This window comes from Suillus plorans (assembly GCF_016647745.1).
Source record: "Suillus plorans strain S12 chromosome Unknown HD556scaffold_4, whole genome shotgun sequence".
In the NCBI taxonomy this organism is placed as follows: domain Eukaryota; kingdom Fungi; phylum Basidiomycota; class Agaricomycetes; order Boletales; family Suillaceae; genus Suillus; species Suillus plorans.
In genome coordinates this window covers 697,907-721,007 of record NW_024537388.1, presented here as the reverse complement: position 1 = coordinate 721,007, position 23,101 = coordinate 697,907, and the positions used below count along the sequence as shown (strand labels likewise).

The window sequence follows — 23,101 nt, the reverse complement described above, 5'->3', positions numbered from 1 at the left end:
TAATTACAGGTGGGCCAAGTCACTTTGGTAAGGTCAAAGGAATATCAATTGAAGCATGTTATGGGCGACTCATATTTGCGCCCCATGCGATGGGAGTACTGTGGAGGTATCTCTAATAATAACGAAAGGTACACGGTATGGTAACAATACACGGTGAAATATGCGAAGATTACTTAGAACCAGCAGAGAATTCTGAAATAATGGTCAACATCATCACCTATGACTTGAATGAGACGGCGCTTACTGGTAACAGATTTGGTACCCTCAGAAATGGCATGCTTTGCCAGCTCTCCTGGCAGAATAAGGCGAACAGATGTTTGAATCTCACGCGACGAGATCGTCGACTTCTTGGAGTAAGCAGCAAGCTCTGAGGTATACTATAAGGATCTGCCTGGTTTACGACAAGTGATGGAAACATACTGGATGCCTCGGTAGCAATGCGTTCAAAGATATCGTTGACAAACGAGTTCAGGATAGCCATGGCTTTGTTTGAAATACCGGTATCAGGGTGGACCTGCTTGAGGACTTCACAACGAAATCAGCCGTGCATAATTGCTACCACAACCTATGAACGCACCCTTGTAGATGTACGAGCTGTAAGTCTCCTTGCGGACCTTTCGGCGCTTCTTCTTCTCACCCTCAACGGGAGCCTGTGGCTTAGCAGCGGTCTTCTTCGCAGCCTTTGATCCAGAGTCAGCTTTAGCTGGTGCCTTGGAGGCGGTGGATGCAGGAGCTTTGGCAGCAGTGGATGCGGGCTAAGATGGGTCCTTGAATCAACACATGAGAACTATATGAATCACGAATTAACTCACTTTAGGTGCCATTGTTTTGCTTAATTTACAAACTATACAGGTATGTAACTGTCAACGTGAGTCAGTTTGCATTTGCAGTGCGATATCGCAAATGTATACACACCAGGTAGGAGTGGCGGTAGTGGGTGGTGGTTAAGGAAAGAGTGTTGAGGGGACGCGACGTTTATATGCTGAGCCTTATGAAGGGTTTAATTCAAAGTCCGATCCCGTGAGGGACACCACGTGATTCAACGACCGCGCTTGTCACGCGTCGAGGCACGCACACCATCACACCCCACACTTGTCACGCCTCTCCTCACCGCCGCTGAGCTGCATCTTATAGGCGAATGGTAAGTGAGATCTAGTAAACTTGAACAATGCCGTTTATCATCACACCTCCAACCATTGTAGGTTCTCGAGGACGAATTTGTGCGTCACAAAGACCTATACTATGCTGATGGCAGTGTGGTCCTCTTAGCCGCCCATGCTGGGAAAACCCATGCGTTTCGAGTTCACAAGTCTGTGCTCGCATCGCACTCTAAAGTATTTGCGGATATGTTTGTGCTACCCTCTACCGCAGAGAATGAAACGTATGATGGTATAGACTCGGTACAGATGCCAGATGATGCAAAAGATCTTGAAGACCTGCTTCGAGCCCTTTACTACCCGGGGTGAGCACTGTGCTTGTATGGGCCCTCCTGGCTCTTAAGCAAAATGCTTTTAGCACCATATTATCCATGTTGGAGAATAGAAACCCTCTTGCCGCAACCAAATACAAAGGGATTCTCCTGCTATCGCAGAAATATTTCGTGCGCGTCCTGCAGAAGCTGCTCAGGGCTCGTTTCCGTGCAGACTGGCCATCCACCCTCCCTGAATGGGACAGACTCATGGAGCACTACGCCAGTCTTTCTGCATCCATAATACCGCAACATGATGCGGCCAGTCAGTTCATCGATAATCGTATGCTGGAACCTGCTTCTGCCATACGCTTGGCCAGGGAGGCCAATATCCCAGAAATTTTGCCGGCTGCGTTTTATATGTTATCTACAATCAGTCCTTTCATGGACTTTGATACCCTCCGCAGCCCGAACCCCCCTCCACTCACTGATTCTCAAGGGAATGTCCTTTTGTGGCAGCCTGGAGAACGCAGCGCCCGATGGGGGCTCTTAACACCTGATGATTGGCTTTGCCTAGCACGAGGCAGGCATTGTATGACGGACTTCGCTCAAACATTTGAGGCGCAGGAAAGCCAATGCATGTGCGACTCGCAGAATTGTATTCAACTCGACAACAAGAGAAAGTTGTTGAAGGGACCACCTCAAGATTTCTTACGTGTCTTGAAGGAGATTGGCTCCCAGAAAACACTTCAACAATATCCCTGCTACAATTCCCTGCAGGCGCTGGCGTCCCGCAGTTTGGAAACACGGTCCGTTTTGTGGGAGAACCTGGGTTACTACTTCGGTTTACCGGAGGTAGTTGATGATCAGAATGACGGTGACTCTGATGATATTGCACTTGTGGAGAGTGAGTTTATAGACGGATGAGGGGTAGATTGCACTGGGCCACTGGCCATTCCGTTTTTCTGTCCGTCGTGCACTACATACATGTTAAACAATACCCTCGCAAACATTGGTTATGGAACACAGTTGGTTGACCCTGGCAATTGATGGGGATATGCATTATTCGCCGAGTCATCAGTGATGATGACACCAAATTCAAACGATACCACTGTATGCGGCTAGATTGCTTGTCAAGTAGTTAGTATGGCATAGGTGTCACAGCCGGTTCAATGACCAAGAAGGTATCATTGAAACTATAATCATGCACTGGTCTCCTAGGTATTCCCTTCGATGTCTCGTACAAGAAACTCCGGCGCATAATGAGGATACGGGGCTAAAAAGGTGCCGAGTCCGTTGAGGACGTCTACCTGGAACTCTTCGAAGGGAACTTGCTCGCCATCCACGACGAGCGTGCCCTTCGGAGCGAGTGGCCTTGCGCGGTAAGCAGAGGCTTTGAAGTACCGGTTCTGTATACCTGGTAAGTTGTACGCACAAATGAAGAATGAGAAAATTACGGTGTTTATCCAGTACGTCCGACCTTCTTCGGCACCGTCCATGGCCCGTAAAAGAGCCCGTCGACTGGTCTTCGAACAAGGTGTCAAATGCATCAAAAGAACAAATCATAACGTACTTACTATTTCTTGTATGGAAATGTCGATAAGTCCATCATCAGCTAAAGAGACGGGAAATTGCATCAAATCCCTTAGGAGTGGGGCTCATGAGTTAATTTTTAATACAGTATACTGCTACTTACCGACTAACGAATGGCCCTTTGCCGGCGTACATCCACAGGATAGGTCTTTTAAACCGGGTCCACTCCTCATGTGAAGAGCTTGGACTATCAGGTTTCTTGTCAGCACTGTGCAAGCTAGGAACGCTAGATGGGCTGGGTGATTCGCCCGCTCGTCGTGCATGAAGAACATCCATCATGCGAGATTTGTCCTGTTCGACGACCTTCATTGATAACTCGATTGGACATGATTTGCGGGCAATGACTGAGTTAAAGGGGTCAGAAAGGTGACAGGAGAGTGCAACAATGACTGACCGGCACGGATATAGCCTATGACGAATCGGGTATCGCCCATCCATCGTAAATGTTCAGTATCAATATCGATGTCTGCCGTTATTCCGATAGTTTGTGACATGAATGATATCCGGCGAAGATTTCCTTGGGTGAAGGAAAATAGATCGGTTTTCAATGGTTGTCCTGATTCCCCATATTCAGCGTTCCTAGCGTTTAGAACGACCGGCAGAACATACCTTTGAGAACATTGAGAGCTGCTGCACAAACATCAAGCCCATCCTGCAGGCCCAGTAGATTAAGAGACATCCCGTTACCGGAGCCAGTCGGTATAGGTGCTATTGGTATACAAAATGCCTGGTCACGGTGTTCATGCTGATCTATTCCGTTGAGGACCTCGTGGATCAAACCGTCACCGGATACAACGACTAGGGCATCATATCCCAGCTTCATTTCGCGAGCAATTTCAATAGCATGACCGCCATGGGTGGTGTCTGTATGGCAATACACCAGTGAGTGTGAAGCAAGGATGCCATGAAATTATGACGTGCAAGTTACATCCAATGTACATCCAGCCGCAAGGAATATGGGTTCTACTTTGCTGACGTATGATGCTCTTGCCTTCCCCTGAGAAAGACGGTCATAAAAGGATACAAAGGAGTTTGAACAAGCTGACCTTTCCGCCATAGGGATTAACGAGCACCTTGAGATTCTTGGACGGATTTGCGCCTAATGAGCCAGATAAGTAGTAAACATACCACGCGTTATGAAGTCTGACAAACCCTGATACGCAGCAAGAAGCAGCGCCTCGCACCACTTCTTGACACGCGTGCTATCTTCGTTCTGAACTGCACCGGCTGTCGTTGCAAGGTTCAAACTGCTCTCTTTGCCCTTGCGAACCAGGTATTGTACCTCAATGACACCAGATGTAACTTTGGCATAAATGACATTGCGAAGAGGCACCTCTGTGCACTTAACTTCTCTGTCAGCGTATATGCCTGCGCAGCAAGAGGAATTGTGACCGTCGAGCTGTGTGGGTTCGATGAAGAATGACGCCTCGTTAAAACGAAGTGAAGTGGAGACACCGCGGCTGTCGATTAAAAGTTGGTTCATGGAGGTTGACGTAGATACGGTCCGTGCACGATAAGTGGTGATTTAATTGTGGGAAGGGGCGCATGTGTGTAAAGCCACCCGTGCTGCGGGAACTGAACTGTCTTATAATATCATGTCCGGCTTACTATGCATTCGACTCAAATTCCGAGCTTGGCGGTTTCACGATTCGTACTTCAGGTTTAATTTAAGGTTGATGGCGCACGGAACTCGTTGGCCGCGGTAAATATTCATTTCAGCGCCAATTGCAAATTCAGTGCACGCTACTTTGCTTACGCCTGGCTCTTGTTCAACACGATCTCATCCGGCGCTGGTCATTCAGTCCCAGTGAAAACCGGACAGTGCGGGAGCGTGTGAGAGCGTGCGAGAACGTTACACAAAGTGCCAGATCATGTAGATCTGGTTGATAGCAAATGATGAGTATTTTCTTGTGAGCGCAGCGCATGCAAATGCATGAACTTTGCACAAACTTTGCGTGAATTCTGCTTTCCTCGCACTTATTTTGCATCTGCATGAGTTCCGCAATGTTTGCATTTGCTATCTGCTGCTTGCATATGCATGTCACTGCAACATGTAAAGCTTTTCAAATCTAAAGTCCGTCTTCATGATGTCATCAACACCTCTCTTGTTCCCTTACCGTCATGTCTCCCCATACAACCGTTAACGTTAACACCGCAGGCAGCTAGTAATCCACTCGAGCCCTGGTCCTAAAACTTAAGTTTCCTCAATAGCAGCACCCTGACTCGGAGCGTTTGCCTTAGTAAGTTCTGTCAACAATATTCAAGCCAATATATCATTGAATACTATAGGACTGGGTGCATATATGCGCAATTGCTGCTATCTTTCTAGTACTCCTACGGGTCAGGCAACAATACAGGTGAGTTATTGACGTCATCCTTTTGGTACTTGATACTGCCATTGATATATGCTCCTTCAGACCTCTTCGCGATCTTCTATTCTCCAGGCGAAGGTCCAGTGCCGTTGACGTACTCCACAGAGGCATTCCCTCTCTGTATCCGTGATATCAGCATGTCCTTTGCTACTGCGACCACTTGGTTCTGGAACTTCATTCTGTCAATCACTTGGCCTTCGCTCGTCTTGGCCTTCAAACAACAAGGTGCCTTTGGCTGGTACGCAGCATGGTGCTGTATTCTCTGGGTGCTCATCTTGTGATTCGTGCTCGAGACGAAAGGCAAGACCCTGGAGGAGCTCGACCAAGTTTTTATTGAGAGTATAGCAAGACGGTCACGCGCAGCTAGACACAAAGGTACGAATATCTCAGTATTCGAGTTGAAACTCTGATTAACAAACGTTGTACCTAGACACAAAGGTACGAATCTAATATAACGTTAGACCTCGAGTCGAACGTTACGAAAATACTAACTTACATCTCAGTATTCGAGTTGAAACTGAGATGTTTGGATGCGGGTACCTGGGCTTATAAGGTGAGTCTCCCAGGTACAGTCATTTACGCTAAGCTAAACTAAAAGATGGACAGCGCACGAGTTGGCCATGACACGTCGACCTCATTCTCCGTTTGGATGCGCTCGCACTTGGTGTCCTCTCCCTTGGCTCTATGCTTCGGCCGGTTGCTGCCTCTCCCTCTCGGCTCTCATCCTTTCGGCCTTGTCTCCTTCGGATTCGTCGGATCCCAACAGTTTTCGCTGTCCAATCGTATTTGTATTTCGTACTATTAATAGTAATGATAGCAACTTGAAGCAATATGATATGAACCGTTCTCGCATGATATAAACCGCTCGTAAGGAATGCAAGGGAGTGCCACATCGTGTAGAAACAACTTGAACGACTCTCGCATGACGACGCACGATATGGACTCCTTCTGCATCGTGTATTCGTCCGGATTTCTTGTCGAGATCGTGCAAGGGTGGTTTCAGCTGGCGGTGCACGATGTGGCACGCTCTCACACGTTCCCACACTGACCAGTTTTCACTGGGAATATTCAGTCCTCGGTGGGCCACTTCTGCAAGCTTTCCATTATGGGATGTTTAGGCTAGAGCTTCCCGTTGACCTAGAGACTGTTGACATATCCGGGGACCGAGTCTCAGCTGTCGATTCTATTTTTGAAGCACCAAGAGGTCAATGTGCTGCAAAGGAGTCAAAGATTGTACCAATATGCTTGAGAGACGTCAAATCATCAGTGCCCTAGTCATCACTGTTCTTATTCATAGCTTCTCCACGTCACATTCCGCATCCATAACATGTGCGATCATCACATAATGCCACGTCTCTCATCACGCAAGACGCATCATATACTGTACTGATGAGGGAAAGGGAGGTCAATCGTATCCTCCATCCGAGTAACCTCGGATCGATCAGCATGTTGCATAGCCCAGTCCATGACATTCTCAAATTTCCTACATGCATGGCGGGTGTTGAAGTTGGGGTAGGCTTGTTTGTGGTCCTTCACCCAGTCCCACGTGATCATCGCAACCTCGGCATGGCACATGATAGACTGCCTGATCAGTTCGATGCAGTCATCTAACGTGGATGCTATGAGCAGGACGTGTGTCGGGTAAGGAGGAAAACTTACCAAGATGCATTCGAACTACCGAGGGGTCCCGCTGCAACCAGGGATCCAACTTGTAATGGTCGGGCCAAGAGGATTTGCGAAGGAAGTTCTACACAATTATCAACAAAACATGACCGGGCTCTACGTGTAGCATAGGCATAATTTACCAGACAACGCATTTGATGATTGACTTCCAACGATGCCATGAAACCTCCACCGCTACTTTGTGGATACTTAACCTTCGCTGGTAAATCTACTTCTCCAGCTTTACGTAGGTCATCAATCGTAACCTGGATTGGTGGCACTGTGATTTCATGGAAGTGAATAACGACCGACAGTACAACATAATAAATTGAATGCCACACCATCGTCAGAAATCCTGTCCCAAGCAGCATCGAGTTCTGGGGAAGGAGGGCCATGATAGTCGGGAGCGTCAAGAGGTCCACTGTGAATACGATAGATAGAAGGAAAAATGATGGTCCCATTGAACCTTGTAATAACAGGCTCAACAGCAACACTTGCTGGAGCTGTAATTGGTCAATATATTGACCACATAGCACCGTGATCTGACTACTCACAGTATATAGCAAGATGAGCAGAAGGCGTGCTCATCCACAGCGTGAAGGAGGACACGGATGTGATTATAAGCGAACCAATGCTTAACCAAGGCCACAGGTGAAGAATGCGAGATTTGAGATGAGGTTTTGCACCGGGCCTGTCTACGTCACCGAAGATTGTCTCCTCATCAGAGGAGTGTAAAGAATCTTTAGACATGCTGGCTCCCGTGGTTAGCAGCTGCGTCTACTTCCTTCTCTGAGCTGAATACCTATGAACGTGTAATCAAGGAATCTGACACGCTTGTCGTTAACTACTACTCACCAAACTAGTTGATCAATAAAATATGTCGCTTCGATCACCTTTTCTGGGAAGGGGATTTGCCTGGATTTGCTGGCAACCCCTCTGAGAATTCTCGGATCACAATATTAATCGAAGACGGCTATGCACTCGGATCAATAACTGGATATGCTCGCTGTGGTGGAGCAGGCCAAATTACCAACTTTCTCACGGCATCGGCATTGCGGGATCCGCAATGTACTGTTATTTGTTATTTTCGTGGCACCTAGTAGTGTACCTAGTGTACTGTGTAGCCGCACTCGTCCATTAACTGATGCGGCCGCGGCGACCCCAAATGATCTAGGTTTTCTCAGACTCTCCTAGAAGCCATTGATTGTCGGAAATTGCAAGCTCGTGGTTTGCAAGACTTCTTTGCTTCTGATCACACCACTCAATTCCCTGGAGGCTACTAGTAGCAAGGTATATTCATCTCTGCTCAAAATTGCGACATGCTGGACTCGCTGAAAGAGTCTAATAGTAATATGACCGCAGTGGCTGTCACTAAACAAACTTTTAATGATACAAACCAGGAGCCCCAGAGCATAGCAAATTTCAATGCATACCGGGCAACCCGAAAACTGATTCTCCCGTCGCATCAACACTGGTGCCTAGGATCTGGTACCGAGATTGACTCCTCGTCATAATGTGTCGAACTGGAAAGTATGCAATGCCAGCTCATTGAGTTCTGATGGCACAGGATAGCGCAAATTTAAACAGGATCTTACTTCTGATCCAATCATTGGCACTTGAAGGTCTCCGAGGTCCACAGGCTGTACGTTGCAAACACTTCAAAGTTTTGTCCTGTGTGTCCGCTCCGAATCCATACCCAACTTTCTTCTTCCGTACCTTATGGCCAAGGAATATTCTGCTCAGTATTCTCCTGTCAACGAAGCCAATGACGAGGATGCAAACCTTCTACATAGGAGTACAGAAACCAGGCCTCATTCAAAGTCTCGCTTCCTTTACGTATCACTGTGGCTTATACATGGGGTGCTGATATCCATAACGCTACTCTTCCTCACGCTATGCGCATGGGCACCTTCGAAGAATGACATACTTCTGTTCTGTAGGTGGACAGACGGTATGACAGAAATACCTTCCTGACCCATCACAGCTCCAGTAAACGAGGCCATTGAATCCAAAGGCATTCTGAGATTCAATGGAAGTTGGGATCGTCCTTCAGCATATCGCGGCAGTCCGTCTCCAGATCTCGAAGCAGCTTGGAACAAAGTAACTGCCGATGGTTGCATATTGTACTTTACTCCTATCGAGGTGATTACTGATTGACGACCTTTTCAGGGCGCCTAATATCTATGACGCTCGAAGAGCTACTCAAAATAGGGGAGGAACCTGCCCCATTCATGGCTAGGTACCCGGAAAAGTATGGTGGGGATTATTTGGCGACAGTGGAGGTCATTCACCAGCTTCATTGCATAGTCAGTTGTAACAAAAGGCTGCTCGATCTTTACTTACCCCTTATAGAACATGGTTCGCCAGTCCAGTTGGGGTGACCATTACACAGCAACTGATTCTGACTTCGTCGAATCACCTGACAGATGGCGCATCCATCTTGGTTAGCATACTGTCACCTCTCTTCCTGCATCCTGCCTGCTAATGTTATACATCAGATCACTGCGTCGAAATGCTCAGACAGATCATCATGTGCCACTCTGATGTAACAATGGTTACTTACGATTGGGTCGAGGGACTCGATGTCCCTTACCCAAACTTCAACATCCCTCATCAATGTAGAGACCTTGAGAAGATCTTGGATTGGGTGGATGGTCATCGTATTTATGTCCCTCAATCCCAGATGATCCGCCAAGAGGACAATGTTGACCTTCCGTTGCCCCCTTAATTGCATTCTCGACCCATAGAGGATCCAGAGGGCATGATTTTACATCATGAATGTAATTATAAAGACGTATAATTTGACTATGAACTGAGTTCCATAGTACTTATAAACTGTCGCACAAGAAACTCCCTCTGTTGACAACGGGTGTGAAGAATATTTATGTCCGCTGATGCTAGTTATGCGCAGCCACATAGAGTTTCACTCTCAATGGACCAAAATCGGATACAAAAAGGTATGCATTGATATCTAGCTGTACTAGTATTCCTATCCCCAGTACCAGAGAGAACTTGGATACATGATCCTTTAGGTAACAACTTCGATGACGTACCCTTGTCAGGAGAACGAACGAATTGACCCGCTCTGCATATTGTTTAACAGCTGGATTCAATTCTTATTTCATTCTCCCATTTTATTTTTTCAATTTGCTGTCACTCCGAGAATTAAACTGCACGCAAAATGTCCACCCCGTCGGAGGTTCAAATCACCGCCGCGGGCCGTGTCTGGCACTGGTCGGCGTGATTGGCTTGCCAAAGTTCGAACGTTCAATATGATACAGCTTCATCATACTACAGTACGGATAAACAGAGTCATTCATTTGATGCATGACCGATGGAGTAACACGCTGGCGAGTGCCCATAGAGGGTATTGTTATGCTGACGGGTGTGTTTTGCAGGTTCCAGGCCAGCGGACTGGCTGTGTGATTAGACTCGCAATGACTCTGTGTTTTACATAATTTCGGCCGTAGGCACATTCGTGGTTAGTAGGCTGGTCACGATGTGTCGATTTTTGGAAGGAAAGTGGCGCCGAATTTATTGCCACGTAGTGTAGTGCAGTTGCGTTGTACGCTGCGGCGGCGCCGATCAGAGAACCGGGATATTTTTTGTCATACTCATCGTCATTTATCGAAAGGATTTCGTTAGACTATCATGATGTAACCGCAATATTTAGCATAATCGCCAGCATTCTCTTACGCGGTCCGAATCTCGCTCACCCACAGTCAGAAGAACAGAGATCTACTAACAACTGCTAACAACCACTAAAACGTTCTTCCCAAAAATATTCACACATTGTAACACTCCACGTAAGTAGACGAGAACTCGCTCAGACACCTTGCGCTCAGGCTACCATAGGCTATTACTCCTAACATCGCGCCTAGTAAAGGAACGGCGGACTGGTGAGGGAGGGCATTTGCGACTTCAGGTACACAGTGGTCCCTAGATTCAGCATAAACTTTCCAATTATCTCTTAATGGATATGAAAAGGTATGCATTGTATACTCACAGGGTATGACAAGACAGCCATAATAATGATAGTAGGCCTGGGTCCACTGCTTCGGTATGCGGCAAGAAAATGATATGTATACAAAAGACGTGGCGAGCTGGAGTGGAGCACCAATAGCACTCTGTTCCCAGGCAGCTGGTACCCTATCTCATCACGAGAATGTATGATCTCATGACGTGATCCAAGATTTGAGGCGTGCATTGCATGCGTGATCAAGTATCTACATACGCGTGACAGCCCAAAAGATTGTGTCACTCACCAGATTACCCGTGAGACGGCACTCTATATAGTTTCAGTCGTCATTGACAAGTCATGGGTTGGCAACCCACTGGCACGAGGCAGCGTATGTTTCATTAATTGAAATCCAAGTTGTTCACAGCAGAAACCCATTTTCAGAGTTTTTGATTTAATATACGTTCGGGAACGTGCCAGTGGGCCAGCCTGAGGTCCTGTGCGGGCTATACTATATGACTGCCCTGAACATTCGTACTGCACAAATGATAGACGACTCGGAGTGACGTAGTACGCCGAGCCGCTCAATATCATTATGAATTACAAGTCTTGCTAATTCGGCCCTTGGTATAATTTAATGATACCAGTTACTACTTCTGCTTGTAACACGCTCATTGCACCGGATCCTCATGGCAACACCATGGCTCGCAAAATTATGTGAATCAGTGATGAGTCCCACCTACACCCAAGGGGTACTAACAACGGCAAGCAAGTTGTGCATAATGTTCCCCATCTATCTTTCTGGCTGATTGCAGTTCCGATCCGTCTAGCTCATGTCTAGCTCCATAAGTGTCACAAAGCACGTCATGTGTTGACTTCTACACCGATACCAATTTAATCAACAATCAAAGGGCAGGATACATCCCGATAAATTAGTTGAATATGGTGCCACGTAGTATTCTACCAAGGTTTGACTGGATAAGCGAACCTACGACAAGGTATAAGAAGGTCCCCTGAATTGAGAGGTATGCACCAACGAAGCTCTAAACTTTACTCTTCTCAACTTCAAACATGCAGCGTTCTCTCCTGCTTAGTGCACTGGCCTCCATGGTGGCTCTTGCGGTCGCATACCCCATGTCAGGGATTGCGGGACAGTCCTGCAAGTATTCGTGACATCAGTAGTATCATAGTTATTAACATAACATGCAGCCGTAGCAAAGCGCGGGGATGAGGCCCGTGGCGTACACTTACCGATTAACAAGAAGCGCTGCAAGTATTGATGACCGTCAGTTAATACGACGATGCTGACATACCTATTTAGCGGAGGACGACGCTCTCGGTGTCTACTTCCCGATTAGCTACGACGAGAAGGAGAAGCGCTGCAAGTATTCATGGCCGTCAGTTAGCACCACAATGCTGACACACCTATTTAGCTGAGGACGACACCCTCGGTGTCTACTTCCCGATTAGCTACGACGAGAAGGAGAAGCGCTGCAAGTATTCATGGCCGTCAGTTAACACCACAATGCTGACACACCTATTTAGCTGAGGACGACACCCTCGGTGTCTACTTCCCGATTAGCTACGACGAGAAGGAGAAGCGCTGCAAGTATTCATGGCCGTCAGTTAACACCACAATGCTGACACACCTATTTAGCTGAGGACGACACCCTCGGTGTCTACTTCCCGATTAGCTACGACGAGAAGGAGAAGCGCTGCAAGTATTCATGACCATCAGTTAGCACCACGATGCTAATATCGACATGTCTATTTAGCTGAGGACGACACCCTCGGTGTCTACTTCCCGATTAGCTACGACGAGAAGGAGAAGCGCTGCAAGTATTCATGGCCGTCAGTTAACACCACAATGCTGACACACCTATTTAGCTGAGGACGACGCTCTCGGAGTCTACTTCCCTATTAGCTATGACGAAAAACAATAAATCCGCCTTGGAAACTTGGAGACGCAATGCTAAAGTTAGGGAGAACTGGAAGGTATTCACTATTGTTGATCAAAAGTGGGGCTACTTTTAGTTTTAGCAGCTATTGAGAATATTTATTGCGTTGAGCATCATGTATCATGATAGAAGGAAGTGAATCGCCATGAGATTGCGTCACCTTGTAATATAAGGTCACTATCGTATCACCCTATAATTGTCCTTTTTCAAAAACCAAATTTACTTCGAAGACCCTATGTCAGACACTTGACCTGAAGCTTGAAGCGTGGCCAAAAATTGGCGGTGTGGAGTTTGAGGGTGGCCAGCACACAGCCGCAGTCGTACGTGTCGCTTCGATTCGAGGGGAGATTCAAAGCAGGGAGAGGGGGTCACCGTTGCTGCGAAGGAGTTAAGGACTGCAGGCTAGTCTGTAACTATATAGCGATACGCTTGAGCGGTGAAATCAATGGTTATTGAACTATAAATCCGCTAATTATTACGGTTGTGCCAAGTGCTGGCAGGCTGGCACTAGAGGAAGAGCAGTGCAAGTATGGAAGGGAATGATTGATGAGTAACTCAGCTTACGGTGGCTTCTTCTAGCAACGTACATCGGCTCGCGAGTGGTTGTTTGAAACCTCAATTGAGCTCCCCAGTGGTCAGACAAGAAATTTGAAAGTCATCAACCTTGGTCCTACAAATATTCGAGATAATTACTAATGATATGAAAGAAAGCCCTTGCGGATAGAACTGTTCCAGTACATAGTACATACCGTGACGGAGCAAGAAACGATACCAAGGCGCGCAAGCGCATCGTGCCACCAGAAAATACGTAAACCTGGCGGACCGCTGGAGGTCCGCTTAGCTTGATAGTCCCGACCCATTGGATGGATGCCAGCCAGTCCCCACCAAACTATTACTAGTACTTCCAGGAAGCTTCGGCAGTTTCGGCGATTTCATCGTTTTGGTGTCCCACACTTTTAGACAACACGGCTCTCCGAAGGCGACCCTGACTGCATGGCATGCACATAAATAACGTCTCTGCGCTGGCTTTCCAACCATGATAACTAGCCTCGTATCTCTGCGAGTTCAGCAACTTGTCTTCACTTCTTCCACGTTAAGTCTGAAGCTTACACGCACCATGACGACGAAGCTACATGTTATTGCAGAGACAGGATTCGGCACTGGGACGAATGAACTGTATGATCGGTGAGTTGACTTCGGTCCGCGTGATCCACATGCACTAATTCATGAGCTGTGTATAGGGCTCGCCCTTCGTACCAAACTGAGTGTCTTTCGTACATGCGCCAGGTATCCAAGAGCACGGCACCTTTGAATATTGTCGAGTGAGTCACACGCATTACTTTTGCTTCTTCTTGTCAATTGGCTTTCAGAATTGGGGCAGGGACAGGTATCTTCACCCGTGCCTTGTTGGCTCACCCTGAGTGGGCCACGAGCATTGGTACGCTGAGAGCTATCGAACCTAGCGACGGCATGCGTGATGTGTGGAGGCAAACTGTCGATGATAGTCGTAGCTCTATTGTCAAAGGGACATTTGATGACACTGGCGTGGAAGACGGGTGGGCAGACCTTATCATTATTGCACAGGTAAGTAGTATTGTAAAGGCTGAATCAGGTAGGTGTAGGTGTTTACCCATCGGACATATAGGCATTCCATTGGTGCCCCGATTATGGGAAAGCGTCAGCTGAATTCAGCCGTATCTTGAAGAAGGACGGCGCAGTCGTGTTTATCTGGAACCTTGAAGACAGGTTTGCTTATCTGATTTTTTTTGTATCAAATTGTCTGACAGCATTGAAGAGACGGTGCAGGTTGGGTTGCACAACTCCGTGACTGCATCGAGGCTCATGAGAAAGGGACGCCCCAATTCCGCCTCGGACTCTGGAGGAAGACTTTCTCTACACCTGAGTATACCTCCTTGTTCCATCCTCAGGAGGAGGCAGAATGGGCATATCATCTTCTTGCTAGCGAACAAATTGTTACGGATCGCGCTCAGAGTAAGAGCTACATTGCCGTGCTCCCTCCAGACGAAAAGGCTAAGGTACTGGAGAACGTCAGAGGTATCCTCGAGCGGGGAGATGGTAGAGTTTGGATTAACAAGGAGGAGGGCACGTATCAATATCCATACAAGACTTACATAGTGGTATCTAGAAAGAAGTAGACCTAGAGGAAACAATCGAGTAGTCGTAACTGCGAGCTACTAGAATACATGTCATATACAGAATCATCTTACATTCTCAGCTCGTGACACGGGGCTGCCGTGGCAGCGTACATCAGATCTCTCAGTTGAGATCGATCGAGCTATCCTCCACAAGCCTGACAGCTTCTTCCAAAGCATCATCTAAGTCAGTCAGCCATGCCCACTCCCAATTTTTGGTGATCGCATCACCGAGCTCGTGCAAAGGGACGTCCTCTTGAAACGCGCATAGTTGCCCCCCACGCATCGAGCGCAATGCCACTTCTGATGAGAATGGCCTTCTCAACTTGTCGTATATGGCGAGGGCCCTAGGTACCGTTTCTAGGGTTGTGGATTTATGACCAAGGACGGTCATGAGCAAGTAAGCATCCTATCAAATCAAATCAGCACGTGTAAATTTCTCGGAGTGCAGTCGTGCATAACCGACCTCGATGCCCTGGCCAGCACCAGAGCCTTGGAACGGCGTCATTGCATGTGCGGCATCTCCCATGATCGCAACTCGCCTGAAATTAGTGGATGGTAAAGTTTTCACAGTGTGTACAGCCCAAAGCGTGCCCTTTTCCACACACTGGAAATCGTCAGTGATGAACAGTAACTCAGATACGAACGACAGACCTCGAGAAGGTGCTGTGCATCCTCTTCCAAGTCTTTGAAAGGCTCAACAAACTGCTGAGCAGTGAGTTCACTAACCCACTCATCGTTTGTCTTCCCTTTAAAAGACGGACGAGGGATTTCTGTGTCAGCTTTATACGCCAAGTCAACGACATCGCGTTCAAGCGTGAAACCCGCAAAATTGACATATTGGCCAAGAGAAATAGGGTATGCAAGAAAGTACTACAATACATCAGCATCAGCACAGTGCAAACCGTAGATTAAAGAGTCTCACAGCATCTTTTCCCATGTACTGTGAATGAAGGTGCCTCGTCAAATTAATGGTATGAAATACAACAAGAATCAAGCTTACCTGAGTAAACTCCCTCAAGGTACGGTGATCAGGACAACGCGCGCGCAGCTTCTCTGCGGAAACGAGTGTTCTGTACGCAGCAACACCGCTCCAGATTGGGCTCATGCAAGAGAGCACAGATTGCTTTTCATCGGGATCCAGGCCCTCAGCCAATTCTCGCAACATGCAGGGCCGGACTGCGGATTTGATCCCGTCGGCACCAATTAAAACATCGCACGTAGCAGTTGATCCATCCGTGAATGTTAGCGTAATTGGTGAATTTCTCGGACTGCCTTCCAAAGGCTGGGTGTATGATATCAGTCGCTTGGCGTTGTGCGTTGCGCAGGACGGTGGAAGAAATGAGAGTAGTACGCCATGGAAGTCGGCTCGATGGAAACGCATAAGTTTGCCTGTTCTACCAACGGTGTTCAGAGTGTGATGCATTTGAATGCAGAGGAAAGTTGACCTTTCGTCATCAGATCAAACAACTCAATGCCGACAGCTTGATTGCTTTTACGGCTCCTAACAGCTGGGACTGAACTTCTCTCAGCGGATTTAAACATGTATCGTATACGATTTCCACTGACCATATTCTTCTGTGTATTCGTAACCGCAGCGTTGAAGCAGTTGCTGTTCGAAGTCGGGTCCAAATTTTCGTAAGACCTGGACGATTGTCTGGGGTTAGCATGCCGTCGCTTTTCCAAGGTCCGCACCCTGAATGCCCTGGGCCAGACACCAACACCAGCCCCGATCTCACAAAAGCTCTGCGCGGCTTCATACACATCGACGGCAATATCCTGGTAGCGGGACAAAGCAACAGCTAATGTCAGACCGCCTACCCCTCCTCCGCTAAAATAGTATTGTGATGAATTGGACTGCGGCCACAAGCTGAAGACACCTTACCAGATAGCAATCCTAAATTTTGGGTTAGACATTCAACTTGTATCTGGAGAACCGTGGTTCGATAAGTCCCAACGGTTGTTATATGTGCTGTCGTTCCTGTGGCCAGGCCGCCGCTGGGTGCGCATTCAGACATGCAATATAGCTTTCTTGAGTACTAGTATGTCCGATTGAACGGTGTCCGTAGTACGTCATCAGGAGCCACCCGGATCAGAGCGAAGCTTCACTTAGTACACCGTTGAAATCTGCGTGAAAACAACATAAAACCCTACGAAAGCCTATCAAAGATGTGACAATAATGTCTTGAATATAGTGTTGATGTCGGTCGAATAAGCAGCCTGTTATGGCCAGGCGTTTGCGTCGAAGTCACGCTGAAACATATAGCCAGCCTATGGTGCTGTTCACTTATGTGCCGCTACATTTGTGCAAACTTTCTGCCGCTGCGAGAACAAGTCCCAGAAACTTTCTGTCTTGTAAAAACACTTAGATTAATGATAGGAACATATTGTCAAGAGCGATTTTGCATAGCATTAAATTTGAGCGAGATAAATTTTCGGACATGACCCAAATTGGCGGTGACCGGTAAAATCAGTCGAAAAGACATGCTACAGTCTCCAGAACACGTCTATGAGACTTGTACTTCCTTGAGCTGAACTCCTTGACCTGCAACTGTGCTTTTTTCGTCTCCAGACCTGACCGATAAGCATCCATCCACCTGTGCATCCGATGCTCCATAACCGGATTGTGCTGAGACGTACAGAAGCCATAGCTTTCGGCAAGTTGGTTTTGAGTGTTGCGCAGCCTCGCTGGATATAACTGGAGCAGTAGCAGTATACAGTTGAGCTTGTCGGGCGAGTCTTGCACGAGCGGCTGCCTCTTTATGGTACTTTCGGGCCATTGAATGAAGATTGAAATATAAAACTTTCGTCTGTACATAGTATACTAATGTCTCGCAACTCACAAAACGACGTTGATGCCTGGTATACTAACATCGAAGCTGCGCCTGCCATTTTGAGCAATGGGTTAGGGTTGGAACTTTTTGGCCATCGATTTGGCGGTTGCCCCAAAGTAGCGGCGCATAAGTGAACAGCACCATAGATAACCCTGATTGAACCCTGCAGACTTCTTATTTAGGAAAACCATAAATATTACATAATGGATCCAATTGTAAAGGTGTCCTGACTAGTCGACTTCTGAATCCCCATGCGCTCGTGGACCCGACCTGCTCTTCGGTTCCTTTCAACATCCTCTCTCAACCTGGAGGCTCTCGATGCCTGGATAGCATCCCCGAAATCACTTGCGCTCACCGATGCCTTTCATTCTAGTCACCTTTCAGATCTCTACATCACTCTTCCCACTCGCGACGGCACGCGTGGTCGTCCGTTTGCACACCCTATAGAAGGTACACCTCTCGGATATGGACACCACCTTGCCTTCTTCCACCCGCGTAATCCTGAGACATTACTGCGTACCGATGGGACAGACGCCGACTTCTGTCCGCCTGAACCATTCACACGCCGGATGTGGGCGGGTGGAACCATGACATGGAACAAGGAAAGAAAATTGAAAGTAGGAGAGAAAGCAACTGCAGTGTCTACTGTGGCCAAGGTCGAGAAGAAAGGATTTGAGGTCGGGAAGCCGATGATATTCGTCAAACAGAGAATTGAAGTGACTGTGGAAGGACAAGGCGAACCTGGGATGGTGGAGGAACGAGCGCATGTCTACCAACCATTTGTAGCTAGTATAGGGAGCCGCGTACCCCGTCAAGGCTAGTCCTCGAAACAACCTGTGATTTATCTGGGTGCTGATGTGGACATATCTAATTAGTGACCGATCTCCCAAAGTCTGAGTTTTCGTTGTCGTACACTCCGACCCTGACGACGCTATTCCGTTTTTCTGCCCTCACATTCAACGGGCATCACATACACTTGGACAAGGATTATGCGCAGAAAGTCGAAGGATATCCAGGTGAGTTCGAGCTTTACTTCCCAACTGATACCATCTAACCCCTGTCACTAGAAAGACTCGTTCATGGGCCCCTGACAGCCCTTATGCTTCTAGAGTGTCTCATTTACCACCGACCAAGGGCCAAATTGCGCACCTTCAGCTATCGCGCACACAATCCAATTTTTGTGAATCGTGCCGTAACGATACATGGTGCTATTGTGGCAAAAGACAAAGCGGAATTGTGGTGCGAAAACGATGAAGGGGTTGTCGGCATGACTGGCGTTATTCAGTTCGACGAATAGATCTGCGACATCGTCGTGTCAAACCTCTGTTCGTAGCCTTCTCGGGCATATCGACAACGTCAGACTCGTACAACGCCAACGATGATAGCTGTTTGTGTAGGCAATGACGTTGGCATAGAAGTTCAGATGATGTCGGATGAGCAATGTGTTTATGTTGGCTCGATGTTACATACTCTTGCACTACGGACGCAATCACATATAACGCATGCATGCATAACTGACGACGATAAGAAACTACTGAAGGACATCTCATGCCTCCCGTAGTGCGTACCTGAAGCAAGTAAGCATGATAATATGGTAGTCCAGCCAGAGTAAACGTACATTTTCACAGGGTATAGTCCTTTGGGAAGCCCGTGTTGAATTTTCTCTTCAATGATTTTGAGACCAGCATCCCGGAAAATATTTCTGAATGCGAGATCTGACCTATGAAGCAAAGTCAAGGTTTTGTAATACATAATCACTTCTTACAAACCGAGTGAAGGTAGAGTCTTGCTCGTCAAAAACAGTCACCGGCTCATTTTGCTTGCCGCATATATTCTCCTTCACTACGATGAGACTCCTCGCATCACGTAGAGCCTTCTTGCTCCTCTGAAGGAACTGCACAAGATCATCATCTCTCAAGTGACCGAGGCACCATTGGCACCATATCACATCGAATCCCGTTTCCGTTTCGTCATCACCACCTTGCGGCAGATAACCGACACGATCCAGAGGTGTCCCTGGTACGACCGGGTCAAAAGATTGCAAGGCACCTTGCAAGAATGTGACACTCTTCGATCGATCAGCGATACCCTTCCATGAAATCCTATATCCGCTGTCGTTGATTTCTAAACCGGATTCGCTGGCTTTTCCACGTGATCGGGCTTCGTTGATGAAAGGCTCTACAGGCTCAAGCAGGACAACATCCGAGACAAGATGAAGGAGGACGTCTGATGTGACACGCCCGACACCTGCACCAACGTCAAGAGCTCTCACACGCTTAGTTTCGGATGGAGGGGCGGAGAGATTGCGAAACGGTGATGGGACTGTGGATAATTCAGGAAGGAGGTCGAGGAGGAAACGACGTGATCCAAGAGAATCGACACGAGGAAGTGACTGTCACAAATACTTCAGTACAAAAGTTCGTCGGTGAGGATTGATCAGAGTCACCCCCGTTCCAAATCCACCTGGATGTGATGTTAGCCGATGTTCGATGGCAAAACGGCTAACAATGAAGCAGACCAAGCACGCCGTCGTAGTTTGCGGGCTGAGTGGCCCAGTATTGAATACCTGCTTCAAGGTTTGGAATTGGATTGGTCGAAGACATCGTTTATCGTTACTGTGATCATGATGCACTGATCCAAGATCTGTTTATCAAGACTTAGGTCACGTGATTCCAGCTAGACTATCGTCAATCCATTCTGCCCTAGCGAAGCCTTTATAGATAGGCGGTCCTTCTATCAAAGAGTATATCTACAGTGGTTGGAGTTGGAGGAACGGATGAACGTGATCATCAAAGAAGCTCGGCTATTGTGTTCAACGACAAGATTATAATATGGCATTTGCTCACTACGCGTATATATCATCAAAGTCTTCGTCATTTGTCCCGAGAGATATGTTAGCGCTCTCTGCCGAAGGCGTACTCAACACAGGAAGTTGTTTCGATGCTGTGTACTCTTCTCTCTCCAATTCCCGCACCATATCCCACATCTCTTCATCCTGGCTATCGACTACGAGGCTCGATTTACTACTCTCCGGAGGTGGAGTAGGGTTGGGGATTGAGTCATCAAATATTTCAAGGTCATTCCACATCGCCTCTTCGTCGATGTCCATCCCATCTGCAACTTCGGGTGGCAAAACTTTGTATTTGGCTTTTGGTGCGGGAGGTTCAGGTGAAACCGAACGTTGTGCTCTAAAGGCAGCGAGGCGTTTCTCCTCTTCTCTAACGACAGCATCGATATCAAAGTCGTCATCTTCAGCCTCTGACGATGAGGGTAGAAGGGACGGGGCATGCAAAGAGGACGAATCATCATTCATGTCTGCATCCTCAAGATTTGGATCGGTGAGGTCGATGACATCGTCGCCACCATTTTCTCCTGGTTCCTTGCCATTGACAAGGCCTTTCGCCTCATCACGCCATACACTTAGTCGGACCTTCATTGACGTGTGATTGTGATATGCGAATGTGATCAATATTCGGTCGTACCTGCATTCGTTTTGAGTGACATAATTTTTCGACGCGCTCAATGGTGTCCTTGAACGGAGTCTTGGGATATAATCTATGAGACCAAAACTGGTACACTTGGAGAATGCGCTGGAGGTCTGAGTGCTAAACAGATATTTGGATATCTGCATCAGAGCACAGGTACGCTGTCAGTGTAACTCACCTCATGACCTTTCCCTTTGACTTTAAAGTCCTTGATATTTTGAATGAGCTGTGGAAATCCCGATGCTCCAATTAAACTTGTTTCATCGAGTAATACAACCTTCTTTCTCTCTTTTTTCCCTTCTTTTCCTTTTCCCTTTTCCTTTTCCCCCTCATCGTCTTCGTCGGGGCCTAAATCTCTTGGTGGAGAACTGCTAGGCAAGATTTGATGGGGTGTCAGCGCGTGTTTTGCTTCGGCCTGTTTGCGGAGTGCCTCAAGGTCAAGGGCAGGTGCAAGGGGCTTATATCTCAGGTCATCCTCCTCCCCTACGTCATCATTATCGATGTCGGCGAAGAGCGCATCTACGTCTGGTCTTGGTGCCGAGCTAGTAGGTCTCTTCGGCGCTGGTCGGTCGTCCTCATTGTCTGAGTCAGAAAGAAATAGTGTCTCTCTTGGGCGCTTCTGAGAGTTAACTGTATCAGAATGTGGCGTAATAGCGTGAGTGGGGGAAACTGGCGCGTCCCAGATGTCGTCGAGAGACATGATTAATGTTCTGGTGCAAGGACGCGTTATTTTGATTTATTTATCTCACGCGCGTTGTTCTTCCGATTTCCACGGTTTACTGCAGTGAAAGCTCAGATTCTTCCGCTTCCCAAGCTTGCAGCCGTGATGCATGAAAGCCCACAGCTCTCTCTTCCGAATTCACCACCTAAACTGTGCCTTCTTCTGAAACCGCCGCATGCTTCCAAGCCTCATTCCTCAACCAAACGATAGTTCAAGGATAATCGTTTCGTGCTGGAGCTCGAATACGTGATGATTTATCCATGGGCATTGGGTAGGGCAAGTTGCTGCCACAGTCTTAGACCATATAGCATATCAAATGACGATTACGAGGGTTCAACGTTCGAACGTTCAATAACCACACCATTTGGGAAGGTCAGCGTTGAAAACTAGCACCCGAAAACGTCGGTTGATCTATCACATCGTATCACCTACTGCGACAGCGTCTCGCAATTTTGTCAAGTGGGGTCTGCGCACAGATTTTTCGAGCACAATCCACAACATTGTTTTACGTCCGCATGACGAATCATGTACGCACGACAGAATTTGGAAATCGTCGTCAAATATTGTTTCTGCCGCAACCACTAGGGCGCGTCCAGACTCCAGATCATCAGGTGGCTATTGAGTGCGGGGAACTTGCAAAATAGTAGGCACGAAAAGTGAGGTCACAGTTCAGTGACATTCCGCAAAACGAGAGCAACAAGTGATCTATCGGACCCTAACCACACCGGGTAACCGTTTTCCTCCACGAATCCATCAGCATTCGCCATGGACGATATTATAGCCATCTGGATGGAAGAGAGGGGTGGAAAGGAGAAAGCCAGGAATAGACTGGGGCCTACATTGACACCTTGGCGCAAACGTCTGCGTTCAACGTTGAACAACTTACGAGTCACTGAAGTAGGCGATTGCGAGACATCCCTTTGAAACCCATAGTGCATACACTTCCCGTTAATCGGA

General features: G+C 47.6%; 11 protein-coding genes across 11 annotated transcripts; 4 read left to right on the top strand and 7 right to left on the bottom strand.

Moving 5' to 3' along the window:
* Window positions 1-7: 7 nt before the first annotated feature.
* Window positions 8-962, bottom strand: HD556DRAFT_1330449 (histone-fold-containing protein). Its single transcript, XM_041301723.1, has 6 exons — window positions 916-962; window positions 813-860; window positions 578-755; window positions 421-525; window positions 245-367; window positions 8-192 (listed from the first exon to the last, which is right to left on the bottom strand). Exons 2-6 carry the CDS (start codon window positions 822-824, stop codon window positions 170-172), a joined length of 441 nt encoding a protein of 146 aa, XP_041166159.1. The 5' UTR covers window positions 825-860; window positions 916-962; the 3' UTR covers window positions 8-169.
* A 176-nt stretch (window positions 963-1,138) lies between these two features.
* HD556DRAFT_1303820 (uncharacterized protein) lies at window positions 1,139-2,335 on the top strand (the record flags this gene model as incomplete). The annotated part of the gene is made up of 3 exons (XM_041299624.1): window positions 1,139-1,141; window positions 1,203-1,462; window positions 1,543-2,335. 3 exons carry the CDS (start codon window positions 1,139-1,141, stop codon window positions 2,333-2,335), a joined length of 1,056 nt encoding a protein of 351 aa, XP_041166158.1.
* A 459-nt stretch (window positions 2,336-2,794) lies between these two features.
* On the bottom strand, window positions 2,795-4,648 carry HD556DRAFT_1330435 (ATP-NAD kinase-like domain-containing protein). Its single transcript, XM_041301722.1, has 8 exons — window positions 4,154-4,648; window positions 4,048-4,100; window positions 3,923-3,998; window positions 3,611-3,865; window positions 3,396-3,557; window positions 3,105-3,345; window positions 2,866-3,052; window positions 2,795-2,817 (listed from the first exon to the last, which is right to left on the bottom strand). Exons 1-7 carry the CDS (start codon window positions 4,482-4,484, stop codon window positions 2,971-2,973), a joined length of 1,200 nt encoding a protein of 399 aa, XP_041166157.1. The 5' UTR covers window positions 4,485-4,648; the 3' UTR covers window positions 2,795-2,817; window positions 2,866-2,970.
* Window positions 4,649-6,055: 1,407 nt separating this feature from the next.
* Window positions 6,056-8,073, bottom strand: HD556DRAFT_1533266 (uncharacterized protein; the record flags this gene model as incomplete). The annotated part of the gene is made up of 7 exons (XM_041309542.1): window positions 7,590-8,073; window positions 7,377-7,538; window positions 7,179-7,315; window positions 7,033-7,120; window positions 6,756-6,992; window positions 6,308-6,462; window positions 6,056-6,145 (listed from the first exon to the last, which is right to left on the bottom strand). The coding sequence occupies exons 1-7, from the start codon at window positions 7,783-7,785 to the stop codon at window positions 6,056-6,058; spliced, it is 1,065 nt and encodes a 354-aa protein (XP_041166156.1). The 5' UTR covers window positions 7,786-8,073.
* A 981-nt stretch (window positions 8,074-9,054) lies between these two features.
* Window positions 9,055-9,763, top strand: HD556DRAFT_1227079 (uncharacterized protein; the record flags this gene model as incomplete). Its single annotated transcript, XM_041297130.1, has 4 exons — window positions 9,055-9,148; window positions 9,205-9,341; window positions 9,388-9,478; window positions 9,534-9,763. Coding segments are annotated over 4 exons (552 nt in total), but the record flags the coding sequence as incomplete, so codon positions are not given.
* A 4,224-nt stretch (window positions 9,764-13,987) lies between these two features.
* On the top strand, window positions 13,988-15,107 carry HD556DRAFT_1429401 (S-adenosyl-L-methionine-dependent methyltransferase; the record flags this gene model as incomplete). Its single annotated transcript, XM_041304806.1, has 5 exons — window positions 13,988-14,136; window positions 14,193-14,273; window positions 14,322-14,535; window positions 14,597-14,697; window positions 14,747-15,107. 5 exons carry the CDS (start codon window positions 13,988-13,990, stop codon window positions 15,105-15,107), a joined length of 906 nt encoding a protein of 301 aa, XP_041166154.1.
* A 50-nt stretch (window positions 15,108-15,157) lies between these two features.
* HD556DRAFT_610925 (FAD/NAD(P)-binding domain-containing protein) lies at window positions 15,158-17,137 on the bottom strand. Its single transcript, XM_041311083.1, has 9 exons — window positions 16,990-17,137; window positions 16,800-16,935; window positions 16,674-16,749; window positions 16,553-16,621; window positions 16,108-16,496; window positions 16,030-16,047; window positions 15,759-15,977; window positions 15,571-15,711; window positions 15,158-15,513 (listed from the first exon to the last, which is right to left on the bottom strand). The coding sequence occupies exons 1-9, from the start codon at window positions 17,019-17,021 to the stop codon at window positions 15,229-15,231; spliced, it is 1,365 nt and encodes a 454-aa protein (XP_041166153.1). The 5' UTR covers window positions 17,022-17,137; the 3' UTR covers window positions 15,158-15,228.
* Window positions 17,138-17,508: 371 nt separating this feature from the next.
* HD556DRAFT_1330389 (uncharacterized protein) lies at window positions 17,509-18,055 on the bottom strand. The gene has a single exon (XM_041301721.1). It carries the CDS (start codon window positions 17,920-17,922, stop codon window positions 17,575-17,577), a length of 348 nt encoding a protein of 115 aa, XP_041166152.1. The 5' UTR covers window positions 17,923-18,055; the 3' UTR covers window positions 17,509-17,574.
* A 47-nt stretch (window positions 18,056-18,102) lies between these two features.
* On the top strand, window positions 18,103-19,442 carry HD556DRAFT_1330388 (HotDog domain-containing protein). The gene is made up of 3 exons (XM_041301720.1): window positions 18,103-18,754; window positions 18,814-18,954; window positions 19,006-19,442. Exons 1-3 carry the CDS (start codon window positions 18,190-18,192, stop codon window positions 19,233-19,235), a joined length of 936 nt encoding a protein of 311 aa, XP_041166151.1. The 5' UTR covers window positions 18,103-18,189; the 3' UTR covers window positions 19,236-19,442.
* Window positions 19,443-19,484: 42 nt separating this feature from the next.
* On the bottom strand, window positions 19,485-20,541 carry HD556DRAFT_1437550 (alpha-N-methyltransferase NTM1; the record flags this gene model as incomplete). Its single annotated transcript, XM_041305712.1, has 5 exons — window positions 19,485-19,506; window positions 19,557-19,658; window positions 19,708-20,330; window positions 20,385-20,401; window positions 20,457-20,541. 5 exons carry the CDS (start codon window positions 20,539-20,541, stop codon window positions 19,485-19,487), a joined length of 849 nt encoding a protein of 282 aa, XP_041166150.1.
* Window positions 20,542-20,593: 52 nt separating this feature from the next.
* HD556DRAFT_610852 (Swi3-domain-containing protein) lies at window positions 20,594-22,141 on the bottom strand. The gene is made up of 3 exons (XM_041311082.1): window positions 21,602-22,141; window positions 21,421-21,543; window positions 20,594-21,368 (listed from the first exon to the last, which is right to left on the bottom strand). The coding sequence occupies exons 1-3, from the start codon at window positions 22,121-22,123 to the stop codon at window positions 20,784-20,786; spliced, it is 1,230 nt and encodes a 409-aa protein (XP_041166149.1). The 5' UTR covers window positions 22,124-22,141; the 3' UTR covers window positions 20,594-20,783.
* Between the last annotated feature and the right edge of the window lie 960 nt (window positions 22,142-23,101).

Coding starts and splice junctions, on each gene's coding strand:
- HD556DRAFT_1330449 (XM_041301723.1), bottom strand. Junction 368..420: donor CATTGCTACCGAGGCATCCA/GTATGTTTCCAT, acceptor AGTATACCTCAG/AGCTTGCTGCTTACTCCAAG. Junction 193..244: donor GGGTACCAAATCTGTTACCA/GTAAGCGCCGTC, acceptor CCATTATTTCAG/AATTCTCTGCTGGTTCTAAG.
- HD556DRAFT_1330435 (XM_041301722.1), bottom strand. CDS start 4,484: ATGAACCAACTTTTAATCGACAGCCGCGGTGTCTCCACTTCACTTCGT. Junction 3,999..4,047: donor TTAATCCCTATGGCGGAAAG/GTCAGCTTGTTC, acceptor CGTCTTTCTCAG/GGGAAGGCAAGAGCATCATA. Junction 3,866..3,922: donor ATGTACATTGGATGTAACTT/GCACGTCATAAT, acceptor ATTGCCATACAG/ACACCACCCATGGCGGTCAT.
- HD556DRAFT_610925 (XM_041311083.1), bottom strand. CDS start 17,021: ATGTCTAACCCAAAATTTAGGATTGCTATCTG. Junction 16,936..16,989: donor AAATTTAGGATTGCTATCTG/GTAAGGTGTCTT, acceptor ATACTATTTTAG/CGGAGGAGGGGTAGGCGGTC. Junction 16,750..16,799: donor TCTGGCCCAGGGCATTCAGG/GTGCGGACCTTG, acceptor ACAATCGTCCAG/GTCTTACGAAAATTTGGACC.
- HD556DRAFT_1330389 (XM_041301721.1), bottom strand. CDS start 17,922: ATGTACAGACGAAAGTTTTATATTTCAATCTTCATTCAATGGCCCGAA.
- HD556DRAFT_1330388 (XM_041301720.1), top strand. CDS start 18,190: ATGCGCTCGTGGACCCGACCTGCTCTTCGGTTCCTTTCAACATCCTCT. Junction 18,755..18,813: donor GAGCCGCGTACCCCGTCAAG/GCTAGTCCTCGA, acceptor ATATCTAATTAG/TGACCGATCTCCCAAAGTCT. Junction 18,955..19,005: donor GAAAGTCGAAGGATATCCAG/GTGAGTTCGAGC, acceptor CCCTGTCACTAG/AAAGACTCGTTCATGGGCCC.
- HD556DRAFT_610852 (XM_041311082.1), bottom strand. CDS start 22,123: ATGTCTCTCGACGACATCTGGGACGCGCCAGTTTCCCCCACTCACGCT. Junction 21,544..21,601: donor TCAAAGGGAAAGGTCATGAG/GTGAGTTACACT, acceptor ATATCTGTTTAG/CACTCAGACCTCCAGCGCAT. Junction 21,369..21,420: donor GTCACTCAAAACGAATGCAG/GTACGACCGAAT, acceptor ACGTCAATGAAG/GTCCGACTAAGTGTATGGCG.